Source organism: Diuraphis noxia, unplaced genomic scaffold, assembly GCF_037042655.1.
Source record: "Diuraphis noxia isolate RWA-SAM2 unplaced genomic scaffold, SU_Dnox_SAM2 contig0001, whole genome shotgun sequence".
In the NCBI taxonomy this organism is placed as follows: domain Eukaryota; kingdom Metazoa; phylum Arthropoda; class Insecta; order Hemiptera; family Aphididae; genus Diuraphis; species Diuraphis noxia.
The window spans coordinates 60,193,374-60,210,205 of NW_028301711.1; the positions used below are offsets into that span (position 1 = coordinate 60,193,374).

Sequence of the window (16,832 nt, forward strand, 5' to 3'; positions counted from 1 at the left end):
AATTTTTTTATATTTTTTGGTTTTTATAATTTTTTAAGTAATTTTTTGACATTAGTGGTAGGTAATTTTCTACAGTATTAGCAATTTTTTCTTATAGTTTCTTGTCGACTATTATGCCGATAACTTAAAACTTGGAAATTACCATGGACTAAGATATAATGGACTGGAAACGACAGGTTTGGAGTAGGCTTGTGTCCCCCACACGCTAAACGAAAAAAAAGTCTCTGGAAAAAATGTCCCCGGTAATAAAAAAAATAAAAAAAATAATTATTGTACCTACCTACTGTAAATTATTTTTTTATTGAAACTAATTATTCAAGTAATAAGTAATTAATACTTTCAACACAAGTTTTTCTCATTAAGAGTACGTACCTAACAGTAGTGGTATTTGTTGTCTCCGTCTTACCAGTGCGTAATACAGCAAATTTATGCTCAGCTGAACACTTGTAGCTCATTTAGTTTAAAAATTACAGTGAATCGACCTATTATGAAACTTGATGGTAAGAACATTATCTGTGTTTGTACGTTGGTTTTTTACGATAATTCAATTTTTAAGTGAGTTAAGAGCATTTTTAATGTACTGTATATTATATGCTCATAACTCACTTAAAAATTGAATTATCGTAAAAAACCAACGTACAAACACAGATAATGTTCTTACCATCAAGTTTCATAATAGATCGATTCACTGTAATTTTTAAACTAAAGGAGCTACAAGTGTTCTGCTAAGCGTAAATTTGTTATATTACGCACTGGTAAGACGGAGACAACAAATACCGTCACTGTTACGTACTCTTAAGACCCAAGAAATTAAGTTACGGTGGTATTCAATTACGTTCAATTACGATATAAATAATATTTTAACTTTATCTAATAGGTACCTGGTACCTAATGAGTAACTGCGAAAAATCATTACTTATCTGTAAAAATGGGTATAAAATTAACATAATATAACGCTTTTCGATCGATAAAAATGAAAATATTTAATATTAATATTTTACTATTTTTACATTATTATAGTCTGTGTTCAGTGTATTCGGTCGTTTTCGTTATTGTAATACATGCAATTCGTTGTTAGTTGTTACATGTAATTCTTTTTGTGCTCCGTGATTAATAATGTAAATATCAAAATCGAATAAAAATAATGAAAAAGTTGCTTTAAAAAGGTTATATGTATACAAAACACAAGAATGTAATCGATTTATTCTGTGGAAATACGTGAAAAGTAATTCATTTAAGTGTCAAGCTATAATAAAATCAAAATTAAATGAAAAAAAGTCGTAACTGCTCATCACGATCATAACCATGCATCTGATTAAAGTGATATCGAAGTAGTAAAATCTAAAATTAAAATTAAATAAATCGCCAAAGTTTCTGGTTCTACACTAAGTCAAATTTTAAATTGTAATTAACTCAGTACCTACCGAGTGAGCTTCCGAGTGAGTCTCGCGTGACTCTTGAAAGTTGAAACTAAGCTTAGAGTAAAATTAATTCATATTATAATATAAAAAACCCAAAAGTAAAATCCCATTTCTTAATACCTACTATCTTACTACCTGAACAATTATGCTCTGTGTAGTGTAAAAAATGAATGTTCCTTTATTTGTTATAAAATCAAAAATATATTTTCGTTTTATAAACATACCTACCTATCTTAACAAAGTGGCTCACCTCAAAATAGCTTCATAAATTTGCGGCTCCCAAAATAAAGGTTAGTGGCCACCCCTGGGTAATAGTATTATAACGATGACATTTAAATTTTAGGAGAATGGTCTTTGTGGAATAGTCAATGCTTTCTTTTACATGACAACCGATCTGAAAATACAAATGAGAGTATTATCATGTTTGGTACAATACAACATGTTAGATAAATTGAGTCATTCAAAATAGTGGTATATCGATGGAACTTTTGGTCATACCTATGCCTAAAAACTTTTTACAATTGTATAATATATTATTTGCGTTAAACACAATTGTGAGTATGCAACTGCAATTTATTTATTGTTACAAAGAAAATTCAATCGACATATGAACAAATGTTCAGAATACTGTTGGACGAATGCAATAAACATAAATATTACCCTGATCCAGTTACACTAGTTACAGTACATTTAGACTTTGAAATATCTGTTATTAATGCTCTTAAAAATATTATTTGTAGTCACTTAACAGTAATAATGGACTGTTTTTATCATTTATGCCAAAGCACTCATATAGGTGTATACAAAAACTTGGTTTAAGGACTAAATATCGAACAGACAAGGATTTCAACCATTTTTGTGGTATGTTAGATAGCTTAGCTTTTCTCCCACTATGTCACGTAAAGGGAGGAATAGACTATGTTAAAACTATTGTTCTTTCAGGCCCGGATGACTTAGTAAATTATTTAACTAATACGGTTTCGTTGGCTTCTTCCTCAAATCCCTCCTTCGACGTGGAATGTGCACCAAAGAACCTTATTAAATAGTAGTAGAACCATTAACGTGGGATGGAATAATAGGTTTAGTGATTTGGTTAGGCATAAAAATCCATCGATATAGAAATTAATAAAAAATATGAAAAACGAGGTATACGAGGTAAACGTGCCCCTATTATAGGGGCTAATAAAGCCAAGTTAACATTAATTGAAATTGGGAAATTTAAAATTAACTTACAAACGACCACATAAAGGACATATAATGCAAATTTGGCTAAAAAAATGTATGCGAACAATTTATTAGAGGAGTATCAAGTGTTGATGTATTAATATCTAATATAGGACATAATATAAGGATGAAATTTGATTAAAAGTGTAATTTATATTTAAAATTTTTTTTATGTATGTATTTAAAAAAAAATTTTTTTTTCAGTGGTACGTGTTATTTTCTGACATTCCCCCACACAAATGAGGAGATAAGATTTTCCGAATATAAATATTTATTAACAGATAATCGTCGTTTATTTACTTAAAATGCAATAATTGAAGGTAAGTTGTAAGCTTTGATAAATTTATCTAAAATTTTATAGTAAAATAGCGTAAGAAAAAAATGTATTTTAATAAATTTTTAAACAAAATTTGTATTTTTTTCAGGTAATTTTTTAATGATATTAAGGTCATCAACCTCCGAGATCTAGTTATATATGACTATGGATAATATGGACTGGAGGCTAATTGGTTAATGGGATCCGGTCTAGTTTTTGTATGGATTTTGTATGGAAATAAAAATTGACAGCGACCACTCTGAACGCGGTGGCAAATTCTTTTAATTATAATTTTGGTATAGAAATTTGCCTAATAGGATCATTAATATAAGCAGAGCTTTGCAACCAAATCACTTATTCAGGTTTCAGATACTGGATGTATTTGGGTGTTCAAACACCAGAATAAAAAATTAAGGCAAACTTTTCAAGAAACTATTTATTAATTTTGCCTCTAATTGAAGATGAATTTGTTCCTGCTAATAGTATTTTTCTTATTAAACTACAAAATCGAAGTAACCAAAAGTAATACATACGAAATTATGTATCATACGAAGAATGTCAAAAACAAAATTATTCTGCTTTTAAGTTAATCAAAATTTTTAATTGAAGTTTTGGTTAATTCGGGTGTTTTTAAAACAAAATCTTTTGGATTATATGGGTTTGTGGTGTTTGATTATCTAAGGATTGTTAGTTCGGATGCAATGCCCGGAATGAAATAAAAATATATATTACGGGCAAAGTAAGAAATCGGATACTATGCCCTAACATTTTGGGCAATATAAATTAGCAAAAAATATTAGCTACTGGAAATACCCTTATCAATAGTCCTTGTCATCTCATATACTGTGTTAATACATTGGTGATTTGCGATTGGCGTATTTACGTTTATATTTTTGTTGTTGTTCAGTGCTTATTTATTAAATGTTCATCATTTACACGCTGAAGTGAAGTCATTCCAACTGTATCCTCATTGATTGTAAATTTTTTAAATGTTAGTATAAACTAATTGGTCCATATTTTCCTCGTTTAATTGTTGTTTTTGGTTTTAAGATATGCGAAGATTTTAATGCATTATATCCTATGCGAAAAGAGTTGTTTCAAAACTGGAACACTTTTTATGAAAAGTGGATTTTAGTTATAGATAAACTGGTTAATACCTACTAGAAACTAGAAGATTGTCTGTCAAAGATAAAATTGTTAAGGATTTTATCAAACAAGTTGATAATTTTCAACAATCAAGTAAATTTAATATTTTGTTTTTATTTATAATTTGTCTATAATCCATTATAATATGTTTTTGTAGACTGCAAAGCTAGTATTGTTTTGAAATTACAACTTGTACCCTATAATTGTTACCAGCTAATACATTGATAAGATCTTCTGACCCTAGAAGTAATGAAAAAAAGATGGAAATCATCATCAGAAGAGTCTGCAACTGCTTTTATCACATATATTGTTGTAAGTTTTATTAGAAATCATCATCATCATAACTGGCGTTTATAACTCTATTAGAGTTTTTGTCGTCCACACTATGTCCCTCCATTTCTCTCGATCTTGTATAATTTCCTTCCATTTCTTTTACACCCACAGTTTTAAGATCCTTTTCTATTATGTCAAGCCATCTCTTATTTGATCTGCCTCGAGGTCTCTTCCCTTCTGGTTGCCATTCTATCACTGTTCTAATGGTTTCCTCTTCGCTTCTTCTCATTATGTGCCCAAACCACTGTAATCTTTGTCCTTTTATGTAGCTAGTGACTGGTGATAGGTCCAGTTCTTCCTGTAGTTGAACTTTCTACTCCACTAATTTGTTCTTGCGTCGCGAACTGGTCCACATATCCTTCTCCATATTTTGTTTTCGATGGTTCTAAGTCTTCTTTTCGTCACGCTTGTTGTTGTCCATACTTCACACCCATAAGTGAGAGTGGCCCTTATTATTTCCGTGTATAATTTTAATTTTGTCTTCTTAGACAGCTTAGGTTAGGCGCTTTATACTTAAAGAATTTTTATAGTGCAAAAGAGGCTCTTTCTGCCTTTGATATCCTTGCACTTATCTCCCGTGACCAATCATTTTTTGTACTAAGAAGCGCTCCTAAATATTGGAATTCTTCCACTTTTTCGAAAGTACCAAATTACCAAATACGTCTTTTGGTGGGTCGGTGTCGAGAAGTTATAGAATTTTTGTTTTTTCCACATTAATCTGTAACCCTACTGTTCAAGAGCCATCGTTAGATTTAAAATATCCTCTAGTGATTCACCAAAGATATTCAGATCATCCGTAAAACCTAAAATCTGCACTTGATGTTTATTGACTGCTACCCCACTTTCTGCATTTTGCATCATTCTTACCACCTTTTCAAGTGCTAAGTTAAACAGTAGCGGGGATAGTGCATCACCTTGTTTAAGACCAGTTTCTACTGTGAAGGTATCAGATAGTCAGAAATATTATATTCCAATTTTCAGTTTATATATTTATATTTTTTGGGTAGAACATGTCTCAGTTAAAGAATGATAATATAGTACTAAGACAAGATAAATATCAGCGTGTTGGCAGTTAAATACAATCATATATGTTAGTTGTGGGAAAGGATATATTTTCTATTGAGGAAACTTATATTCATGTAGACAACCAACTATGAAATTTTAGCTATCCATTATTAAGAGATTTGATTCATATTTTAAAGCATTCTTCACATTCAACTGTGTATACCCTTGTGAGTGTTATGAACCTTGGTTGTTTTTCAAACACCATTTATACAATTTAAAAACAGATTATGATTTAATGATAGCTGTTCTTTCGTATATATTAATGACCAATTTATTTAAATTTATTAATATACATAGGGTTAGGTTATATTTTCAAAAAGTTAATTATTTATTTCAGTGTCATTAAAAAAAAATTTTTAAATGTGTTTTAAAAAAATAAATATTTTTATGTATTTCTGTGCATAAATGTATATTACAGATAATTTGTAAATTCCTGGTAATTTAGTTACTCAATTACCAAATTAACTCAAATTACAATATTTTTCACATTCATGGTTGGAATATAAGGGGGTGTACTACAAACAAAACTTGGTTACAGCCTGCGAGAGTAACAACAGGACTTCGAAAAGGGAATGCTTTGTCGGCAGTAGTGTTTAATTTAGTACTGAAAAGAGTAATACGTGAGATGAGCATTTAGAGGGAGCTATATTAGGACAGATCACATTGGATTGCTAGCATATGCGGATGATATAGCTCTTCTTGGTGAAGATCTAGATATTATAAAACGATTAGGAAGTAAACAAATAAATACGGTAAAAAAATTGGGCCAATGAGGATAAAACAGAGTACTTAGTGGCTAGCCGAAGAAATAGAAATGGCGGACAAGAACAATATATCAAAATTGAAGAACACAAGTTCAAAAGAGTGTTACAATTTAAGTATCTAAGGTCGATTATAATGAAGGACAATGACGTCAAAACAGAGGTTTCATCAGGAATACAACAATCAAATAAAGGATATTATGGACTTGAAAGTCCTGAAATCGAAGGCCCTATCCAATAACCTAAAGATTAAAATGTACACGACACTGCCTACACATTACCGGACCGGACCAGACTAGCCATATATATTTGGTTTTGTATTGTCCTTGCAATCTCGTTTGGTTTAAAGGAGATGGATACTCATAAGAGTACTGTGATAGTCACTGAAAATTATGGCTTTTTTATATGTTTTTATTTTTAATAAAATTGAGGGCTTGGATTATAGCTTGGTCTTCGGCGGTATAAATGGAACAATCGTTGGGTAATCTTACCATAATTACTGTATCTTGGCATATCACAACTGCACCAACTCCTTCATCTGATTTGGAACCATCTGTGTATATTTCAGTATAATCTTTATACCTATCTCTAATCTGCAAAATGTATTGTCTATACATGTGAGGATATGTGTTGTTCTTATGGAGAGTACTCATTTCTGAATTAATTTTGATTTGGGATATCCAAGGAACGACTAGTTACCCTAGTAATTATTCCAGCATATGACAAATTTATTTTTTCTAATACATCTTTAATATTTTCTATGATTATTAGTTTGTTCAGTGCTTTTTTAGATGCTATCGTGATAACATTTTGTAGTCTACGAAATATTTTGAAAATCATAAAAATAAACATTTGGTGAAATTGGATAATAAATTACAGCTCTATACTTCAGATTAAATACTCATTAGTCATTTCTAAGTTTTAATATACACATAAATAATAAGACCATTAATAATATATGTACCTATGCCCAATGTGGGCAGCCGCATCTCAAACAAAAATTACAAAATTACAAAGGATACAAAACTAATTTCTGAGAATAGCTCTAAAGCCCTATACTACATAAGAAATACGGTGGTCGGACAGTAAATTGACACTCCACGGTTTTGTCGATATCGCACTTTTTGCACTCGAGATTTTTAGTACACGGATAATTGACACCGATTATGTTTAATCAAATGAAGAAACTCTTAAACATGTATGTAAAACTTCTCAATACAAAACAAACATTGAAATTATAAGTTTTTAAAAGATGTATCGTATATAATCAAACATTAAATTTAAATATCTTTTAATTTTATTAGAATAAACTTAAATTATATTATTATATTATAAGATTATACGCTGTATAATAAAGTATTTATATATTTAATACTTGGTGTCAATTGCCCTATTATTGGTTGTCAAATGTCCTAGATTTGCAAAACACACAATTCCACAACGACACTAGAATACCATACCTAACCACATGAATCAAAGAATTACTTAAGAAATTTCATTCGAAACTAAACACAATAGAAGAAACCTTTCACTTCGAAATTGGAAAAAGAACCAAAAACCGCAGACTAAAGTCAAGTCTCCCACAAGATACCTTGTTGCCTAGGAAATAAAAACATTTACTGAATTTCCGAGTTGTTATCTGCCTTAAGAAGATTTTAGAGCACTGAGTGTTTCTCTATCTAGCCCAGAGACGGATCTAGGGAGGCTTGAAACTAATAGCGTTTTCGATTTGACAATAAAAGTGTGCACTGAAATTGAACTGACACTACACTAGTGCACGGTACACTATGCACTCATTCATTCAAATCAAATACGAAAAGATATGATTACATGTTTAATCAAGGATGGATAAATCATCATGGATGAAATACATGTCATAACCATTTTTAACCATGATAAATAATATTTTACTGCCAATTTGTTCGAAACAAAGTTGTAGGTAGGACGTATTATGTCACACACATTCGATTATTTTATTTCTCATTAAAAAATTAATTATAATAATTGTACGTGATAATAATTGTCGTTTCCGTTTGTCTTTACTTAATAAATTTTCCATAGTGGCATAGTCGCACCTCGTACCTAGAAGTTTAAAAATGTAAAATGTCTGATTCCGATACTGAAACATTTGACGTGAGTACCTACTTTAAAAATTGGTTTTTAATTTAATTATCAATAGTATTTTTATTCATACTGCAGATTTGTAATAAATGTTTTGATGTGTATTCCAACACTTCAATTCATACATGCAACCAAGAGGAATATATAAATATTCAAAGGTAATATCATATTATAATCTTAATAATATTAATTACTTAAAATATGTTTCTTCCAATATGTGCTTGCATCTATACATAATACTTAATAGGTCAGACGAAATCATAGAAAGTGATAAACTGTTTATGAATAAAATAGAAAATGAAAAGTTGTTTACACAAAATTCAGTTTCATTGTCAGGTTAACTAAATATGTATAATTTATATATGTTTCTTCTGTGGCTATTCATTCAATTTTGCATGCTTCTTTTAATAATTAATTAATGTAGTTCTAGAAAGCAGTGTCCTAAATTGATTGTTTAAATATTACATTGTAATAGTGTTTACTATACTATAAGTTATCATCTTGTAGATTGTAGTCGATAAATAATATTAACAAACGGTAGATTTGATATTTATATTTATACTTTTAAAAGTACAAATGTTAATAAAATTTGTTTACAAATTTAACTCAAAATGTGTCTGAATTACTGTATTAATATCTTCCAATATACAAATAAAAATTGTATTTTAATAGAGACACAAATACACTACAGTTTTGTACCTATGTTTTTATTTAAATGCAAAAATCATTTATTTTTTTAATATTTATACTTTCATAATTTTATGTTTTAATACTTAAGTAGCAGCTGTTTCACAGAATCATATGTGTGATTTTAATACACTAATATTGTGTTAACAGTTGACAATAAAAGTCCCACAAATACTACCTTTTGGACAGATGGAAATACATCATTTATGTTAAACTGTTTCCATAAGTATATGGAACAAATAGGCCCTATGAAAAAATTCCGAAACAAAAAGGCAATGTGGATAAGAATTAAACAAGATATGGTAGAACAAATAGGTTGTGTATTTACAGAAGCTCAAATTGAAAATAGATATAAAACTGTTTTAAAAAGAAACAAAGCATATATGAAAAACAACAATACTTCTGGATCGTCTCCCAAGTTCAGTAGCGTTGATGAAGAATTTAGTAAGATAACAGCATTGGATGATTCTATTGAACCATCTGTTTGTGTAGGTTAGTATTATTTTAGCAACAAATTACAATTTTGAGTGAATATGGTTTCTATATATCAGCATGACAGCATGTGCTATTAACACATGATGATGTTACTGCTATTAAGTAATTTATTTTACTATTAATAATCTATTATATCTTTAATTACACAGAAACGAAATTACAAAACCCAAAATTATATTTGTATTATAGTTTCCACTTTAATGATAAAACCATAAGCTATATAAGAATAATAATATTTAAGTAAACTTTTAAAAGTAAAAAGTCAAACCTCCATCATTATTATATAATATAAAAATATATATTTAGGTATAGACGTAGGTATGGTATTGTACATATTTTTGTATGCAATATTTAGGTACATGATCACTGAATCCAACAGCCCATCCCGGACACTGATGACTGTGTATTTTTCATTTTGTGTAATTAATCTAACTAATTTGAGCTATTGCACAATTCTAAATTAATTTATTATTCAATACATTCATTTCTCACACTAAAACAAGTTTTGCTGTGTAACCTTGTTTAATAAACACATTACATTTTACATTATTAGGAACATCTAGTTCTGGACTGAAAAGAATTTTAAAAGATGATAAGATAACTAAAGATGTTGAGCCACAAGCTACAAAGAAGGCCAAGACATCTCTGAATGATCTGCTGATTACCATGCATAAAGAAAAAGAAGAAGGCAGACAAAAGAGAGAACTGGAACGTCAAAAACGTCATGAAGAAAAAATGGATATTCTTAAAAAAATTTTGGATAACAAATAGATTTCTGTCATAAAAAATGTATTAATATATTTCTAAAAATTAAAATTATCAAAGTCTACAAAGAACATAATATTTTTCGTTTTTGAAATCCTTTTTCTCGAGATTGGAGAGTTCCTGGGTGAATGTTAAGAGTTACATTTTCTGGTAATTCTTCTACTTCAACAGGTGGTTGCTCAGGAACGAGATCATCATCATCTGTACACAAATTATGTAGCACACAACAAGCTAGTATAAAATTTGAATCTTTTTCAGCTAATGAAAAATCTAATTTTAACAATTGGCGGAAACGTCCTTTTAATAAGCCAAAAGTATTCTCAATTACAACTCTTGTCTTGGTATGATTTTTATTGAATAATTTCTCATTGTTTGTAAGATTTCCATAATCCTTGAAAGGAGTTATAATATTTTCTTCTAACGGATAAGCTGCATCACCTAAAATGTGGTACTTTGATCCACATACTTGTTGTAAATATGCGTCTTTATATATAAAAGAGTGTTGAAGTATGCGGGCATCATGCATTTTACCGGGCGTTCCAGTAAAAATATCAACAAATTTTTTCTTTGCATTGCAAATACCTTGCAAAGTTAAAGAGCAGTCATGATGTCGGTTAACATATGTGGACCGAATTTTGTGCTTTGGTTTTCTAATGCTTATATATGAACCATCTATAGCACCAAGGATATCAGGTATACCTGCAATCTATCAGGTATACCTGCAATCTAACATTTAAAAGAAAAAGTTTCAAATTAATTTCTAAGCAATCTTATTTTTTTTTTTAAGTTTTTATTATATAGTGAGTTTTATTTAAGTATTACTTGCTGAAACTCGTAGGCACATTGTATTTTGCCATAATCTGAAGTAGGCATTTTAATTATACTAGGCAAAATATTCAGTAGGAATTCAATTACCCTATTGAACACTACAAAAAAAGAAGATTCACTGCAATTGAATACTTGTGCCACTATTCTTTTATTACTGTTTTGCTGCCTGCAAACCTAAAATAAGTACTTATAGTATACAATAGATTATAATAACATCAGGAACCCAGGTTAACTATATTATTTAAATACTTGTCTCTTTTTAATACATATACTTATCTAACTTCCTTATTAGTTATTGTTGTAACTCATAGGCTCAATTTAGTTTTATTTAAGCCCCACTAAGTTTTTGAATATATTCATGATTAAATCCACCTATTAAAAAAAATTATACGGGTCTATATTGATTTTATAAATTTATTTATTTATTTTTAAAAGTCTGTAACAATTTTGTTGGTAAAAAAATCTTATTGACTATAATATATAAAGTCCACGTCTACAATTTACCAGCATTAAGTTTTTGTAATTGAACTTGTCTATATAACATTATAACTTGTTTGATGTATTTATATTTTTGAGGATATTTTATTACAGTTTTAAATTTATAAAAATTGCGAGTATATCCTGTGTGCACGTTCAACATTTAAGGTCATAGTATTATTATTGTTGACTTATAATGGTAATGCTAACTTACCATAGAAACATCAGTATATGTGCTTCAGCTGATATTGTGGGCTTTCCAGCTGTATATTTTGGATAGTAATCACTGCTCATAAAATCTGTGACAATTCTATTCACAGTAGTTCGGGATAGTCTGAAATTTCTTAAAAACTGTAAAAATAGGTAATTTATTAATGTTTAGTCATATATGTAATGGAAAATGTATATACAAGTGTGTACAACAAATGTGAATAGGTAATTAATAAAAAATTATATTAAGAATCTCTATTTTATACTTATTAAATTATGAATTGTTAAACATACCTCGTCATCGGTAAAACTATGTACAACATTTACCACAAAGTCCTTAACTTTGGACTTTACATTATGTATTCCATTACAAATCACTGAATATAGTTCTTCGTCATAAGATGAGTCCGAAGATGAAGAGGATGATAGAATACCCGATTCCATCAATGTTATTATTAAATAATAATTATTTGTATACTATCCATAATATTATGTATTTATAATTTATGTAATTAGCTAATTAATAGAATTTAATTAATTAATAACTTAAATTAATTTTAATTAATAAACTTGTCGTAAATAATAATAATTAAAACAAAAATAATCAAATAATGATAACAATTTTAAAACAAATTACCGGGGGAAAAAAAAAAAATATTTTGACCCCTCAATAGAGAAGTTAAGTTCATAGTAATAAAAACACTCACAAAATCGGCGGTGCAGAAAGTGCGCACTGAGTGCACACGAGTGTTGCACTGCAATCAAATCGAATACAAAACACTCCACCAGTTCACAGAATTTTGGTCAAATCGAATACGTTTTTGCACTCAGTGCGCACTGAGTGCAAAAAGTGCGTCAAATCGAAAACGCTATAAGAGTTAGGCCTCAAATGCATATTATTTATTCAATTGTTTTTTTTATGATTCTATAGATCCTAATATTACTATATTCCAATCACTGTCCACAGATATGTATAATATGATAATATCGTGATGTAATACAGTCATGGGCTGGTAAAAAAGGGCACGGGACGCTACATAATTTAAAGGGCAAATAACAAAAATGTTTTGGGCTAATTTAAAACATATAGATTATTTATAAAATATTATAATATTTTATTTTGTTTTAATAAAATATTGAAAATATTTAAAACGGGTTAATAGGTACCAAGTTACAACAAACATTCAAACAAAATTGTGCAATATTAGATCATAAACAAATTAGATAAAATATTGAAATATATTTTATGGTAAGGGATTATAGTAAACCCAATAATGTTATAATAATAATAATGCTAGAATGTAAATTTATAAATACAATGTAGAATACTAAATTACACACGTAGTATAATTCATAATGAGGTAATGAGACATAGAATATGTAAAATGTTTAAAAGCCTACACAGCAGGAAATGGGTAAATCAAAGGTGAAAACAACAAGTAGTTTTTCCCTTTACGCATATTAATGCAATCCAGCAATATTAGGGAGTAAAATTAGAATATTATAATGTCATGCCATTGATAAATGATAGGATCCTCATAAATGCGGCCTACGGGTAGAGGGTAGAGCACTTACTATGTTTTAAAAGATAGTCAACACTGCTAGAAGGCTTGGTAATAAGTTTACGACAGTTTGCTTTATTGTATATTTTTTTTTTGTAATTGACAATAAATTGTTTTTATTCTATAATAATACGAACCAGTGTACAATTATTTTACCTATCTTTCTCAACACAACATCTCAAGACTGACGAAGACGTGATACGTCGTTTAAATAATTAATTGTAATTGTGCTCAACGTGTCCTGCACGGCGATCACTATAGGATGCTGTAGCATCCAAGCCAGCTCGCGTCTGATTATGATAATATGATATCTGTGGACTGTGACTCCAACATTGTAATTTTGTAAATCGTAATTATGTGTTGTGTTTAATTTATTAATTACATTAAGATTATTTAGTCGGGGAAAAAATTCTAAAATAAGATTAAAGACTATAGTGTTTATGTATTGTAAAAAATGTGTGGCTTCTTCAAATTTTTGTTCTTGATCTGTACCTATTAGAGTACAATCAAACATTATAAAAACATCATAATGAATAATGATTACGAGGAATAAGTGTATAACATATCAATTCGTCTAAATATCATCTCGAAACAACCAAATATAAATTTCAATTAGAGTAGACGCCGTTTATAAGACTCACTTTGGGACCAGCACCAATTGTGAAGTGACTCTTATAACCGAATGAATCTTACAGGCGAAGTGGAAAAAAAATTAATTACGTATTTATAAATTTTATTTTACTACATATTTTGCTTTAATTTTAATACTTTAACACATCTTACATATTACATACTTATTATTGAATAAATTTAATAATCATGATAAAAAAAAAAAAAAAAAAAACATTATAATAGGTAAATATTATACAAATTATCAAGGATGTATGTATAATGTACCTATTTATTATTTATTTTGAAAAATTATTTTTCAAAAAAATTTGTAAATTTAGTTTGTTTTTTATTTTGTTCTAATATTAATATTTTCTCTTTTTTTCCATCTATGGAACCACCTCTCTTTCACTTTGAAGTTAACCTTCACCATTTTTTCTGCGAATTCTTCAGCTTTTGGGCGAAGCAAAGGACCTGACACGCGAGCATCTTTATCTCTAACTTTTACGAACCATTTTTTCAATGCACGGTCAATTATTATACGTTATAAGGTACCAACAGAAACTAGAAATAATCAACACGAATATTATTTAATTTTTCAATATCAATTTATTTCTAAATTATAACCAAAAAAGTTTATTTTCTAATATTTATTTTACGAAATTTAAGTCTTATAACCGATTTTTAGATTCTGAGCGGAGCGATGAATGTATTGATTTTACCATGATGTGTTTTTTTTTATGTCTGTCATCACGTTTTGGGGCAGTAAAAATGCTTCGATTTTTGATTTCAGTACCTCGTTCGATCAGAAAATACTTTTCTAAATAATCGAAAAAAAACAAACTAAAAATTAAGGGAAAAACGGGAAAATTTACGCACACATTTTTCGACAAAATCGATTTTGGTTTTTGATGTAACTTTAAAACGAATGTTTATATAAGTATATTCTATCCACCATGCAATTTTCAAAAAAGTTCGATTTAAGTTGAACTATTTATAGGCATTTGAAATTTTCGATCATTATTAGTTTTTTTTAAATTAATATCGATAAAAATTTATTTGTTAGGCAGAAAAGCTTGAAAATTTAAAACAAGGCTCTTAACATATTGTTACAATAGCAGTTGAAAAATAAAAGAAATTCATAGTCACAATTTTTTTTATAAGCATTCAAATTTTGAATTTTGACAAAATATGTAAAAATCACGAAAATTCACAAATTATTTTAAGCTAGAAATTCATAAAAAATTTTCTTTTTAAATCTAAGATTTCAAAATTTAATACAAGATTCCTTACAAGTTTTTCAATCTTTATCACAAATAAAAATTCAAATTAAATTTGTATGAGCATTTGAAATTTAAATTTTTACAACATTGGATTTTCACTTTTAGCGATTTCCTTATTTTGGTGTAACTATAAAACAAATGACCGCAGATACTTGAAATATTCACTGAATGTTTATATAGGCATTTTATATATTTGATAAAATTTTCAAAATATTTAGATTTGTTTTGAGCTGTTAACTGACATTTTAATTTTTCAACTTTTTTAGTTTTTTTTTCTATAAATATCGATAAAAAATTATTTGTTCGGTAGAAAAGCTTGAAAATTTAATACAAGGCTTCTAACACATTTTAACAATAGCAGTTCAAAAATATTAAAAATACATAGGCACGTATTTTTTTTATAAGCATTTTAAGTTCAAATTTTGACTAAATACGTAAAAATATACGTAAAAATTACGGCAATGTTCAAATTATCTTAGATAGAAATTCATAAAAGTTTTTCTTTTTAATTCTAAGATTTTAAAATTTAATACAAGGCTCCTAACATAATTTTACAATTGCAGTTGCAAAATAAAAGGAATATATAGTCACAATTTTATTTATAAGCATTTAAAGTTCAAATTTTGAATAAATACGTAAAAATTACGACAATGTTCAAATTATCATAGATAGAAATTCATAAAAATTTTTCTTTTTAATTCTAAGATTTGAAAATTTAATACAAGATTTCTTACAAGTTTGTCAATCTTTATCACAAATAAAAAGTCCACCGGAAATTCAAATTAAATTTTTATGAGCATTTGAAATTTAAATTTTTACAACATTGGATTTCCACTGGATTTCACATTTAGTGATTTTCTTATTTTGGTGTAACTCTAAAAGTCTAAAACAAATGACCGCAGATACTTGAAAATTTCTCTGAATGTTTATATCAAGGCTCCTAACATATTTTTACAATAGCAGTTACAAAATAAAAGAAATACAGAGTCACGATTTTTTTTTAAAAGCATTAAAGTTTGAGTTTTGATAATATATTATGTAAAAATCACGAAAATTCAAAAATTATTTTAAGCTAGAAATTCATAAAAAAATTTCCTTTTTATATCTAAGATTTGAAAATGTAATACATGGCTCCTATCATATTTTTACAAAAGCAGTTGAAAAATAAAAGAAATTCTTAGTCACAATTTTTTTTTACAAGCATTCAAAGTTTGAATTTTGACGTGCTCCGAAGCGCTCCGATAGCCATATGCGTTCTCTCGTGGTGCGGACTTTAGAATCCAATTAAGTCGTTATCGCAATCGTTAATGTTATTTTTTAGATTTATTTTTTTAAAGAAACTGAAAATCACGAAAGAAAATGCCAACTGTTGAAATTATGAGAGTATTTGTTTGCAATTACTGCACACAATGCCACAGTGGAAAGAGTTTTTTCATTAATGTCGGCCCAGTGGACTGATGAACAAAATCGCCTGCTTCCAGAGACTATGGAGTCAATTTTACAGTGTCAAATTAATTACAAAATGACTT

The 16,832-nt window shown here is 28.4% G+C and overlaps 2 protein-coding genes and 2 pseudogenes across 5 annotated transcripts in view; 2 read left to right on the top strand and 2 right to left on the bottom strand.

The window, feature by feature from the left end:
• LOC149061078 (uncharacterized) overlaps positions 1-16,832 on the bottom strand; it is a 288,522-nt pseudogene that overhangs the window by 67,808 nt on the left and 203,882 nt on the right. The gene's annotated exons all lie outside the window — the stretch shown is intronic.
• LOC149061079 (uncharacterized) lies at positions 1,117-2,787 on the top strand (annotated as a pseudogene).
• Positions 1,673-12,604, bottom strand: LOC149061080 (uncharacterized). 3 transcript variants are annotated; one of them, XM_089218698.1, is made up of 3 exons: positions 12,144-12,601; positions 11,854-11,990; positions 1,673-1,815 (listed from the first exon to the last, which is right to left on the bottom strand). In XM_089218698.1, coding segments are annotated over exons 1-3 (288 nt in total). In that variant the 5' UTR covers positions 12,294-12,601; the 3' UTR covers positions 1,673-1,814. The 3 variants fall into 3 exon arrangements, with proteins under 3 accessions (XP_089074824.1, XP_089074735.1, XP_089074773.1); XM_089218609.1 differs by lacking the exon at positions 1,673-1,815 and adding an exon at positions 10,351-11,336 and having other exon boundaries at positions 12,144-12,604; XM_089218647.1 differs by lacking the exon at positions 1,673-1,815 and adding an exon at positions 11,651-11,783 and having other exon boundaries at positions 12,144-12,416.
• On the top strand, positions 8,370-10,340 carry LOC107164389 (uncharacterized). Its single transcript, XM_089215081.1, has 5 exons — positions 8,370-8,399; positions 8,466-8,545; positions 8,635-8,723; positions 9,225-9,566; positions 10,123-10,340. The coding sequence occupies exons 1-5, from the start codon at positions 8,370-8,372 to the stop codon at positions 10,338-10,340; spliced, it is 759 nt and encodes a 252-aa protein (XP_089071207.1).

Coding starts and splice junctions, on each gene's coding strand:
- LOC107164389 (XM_089215081.1), top strand. CDS start 8,370: ATGTCTGATTCCGATACTGAAACATTTGAC. Junction 8,400..8,465: donor CCGATACTGAAACATTTGAC/GTGAGTACCTAC, acceptor TTCATACTGCAG/ATTTGTAATAAATGTTTTGA. Junction 9,567..10,122: donor TGAACCATCTGTTTGTGTAG/GTTAGTATTATT, acceptor TTACATTATTAG/GAACATCTAGTTCTGGACTG.
- LOC149061080 (XM_089218609.1), bottom strand. CDS start 12,293: ATGGAATCGGGTATTCTATCATCCTCTTCATCTTCGGACTCATCTTAT. Junction 11,991..12,143: donor ATAGTTTTACCGATGACGAG/GTATGTTTAACA, acceptor CTATTTTTACAG/TTTTTAAGAAATTTCAGACT. Junction 11,337..11,853: donor CATATACTGATGTTTCTATG/GTAAGTTAGCAT, acceptor TACTTATTTTAG/GTTTGCAGGCAGCAAAACAG.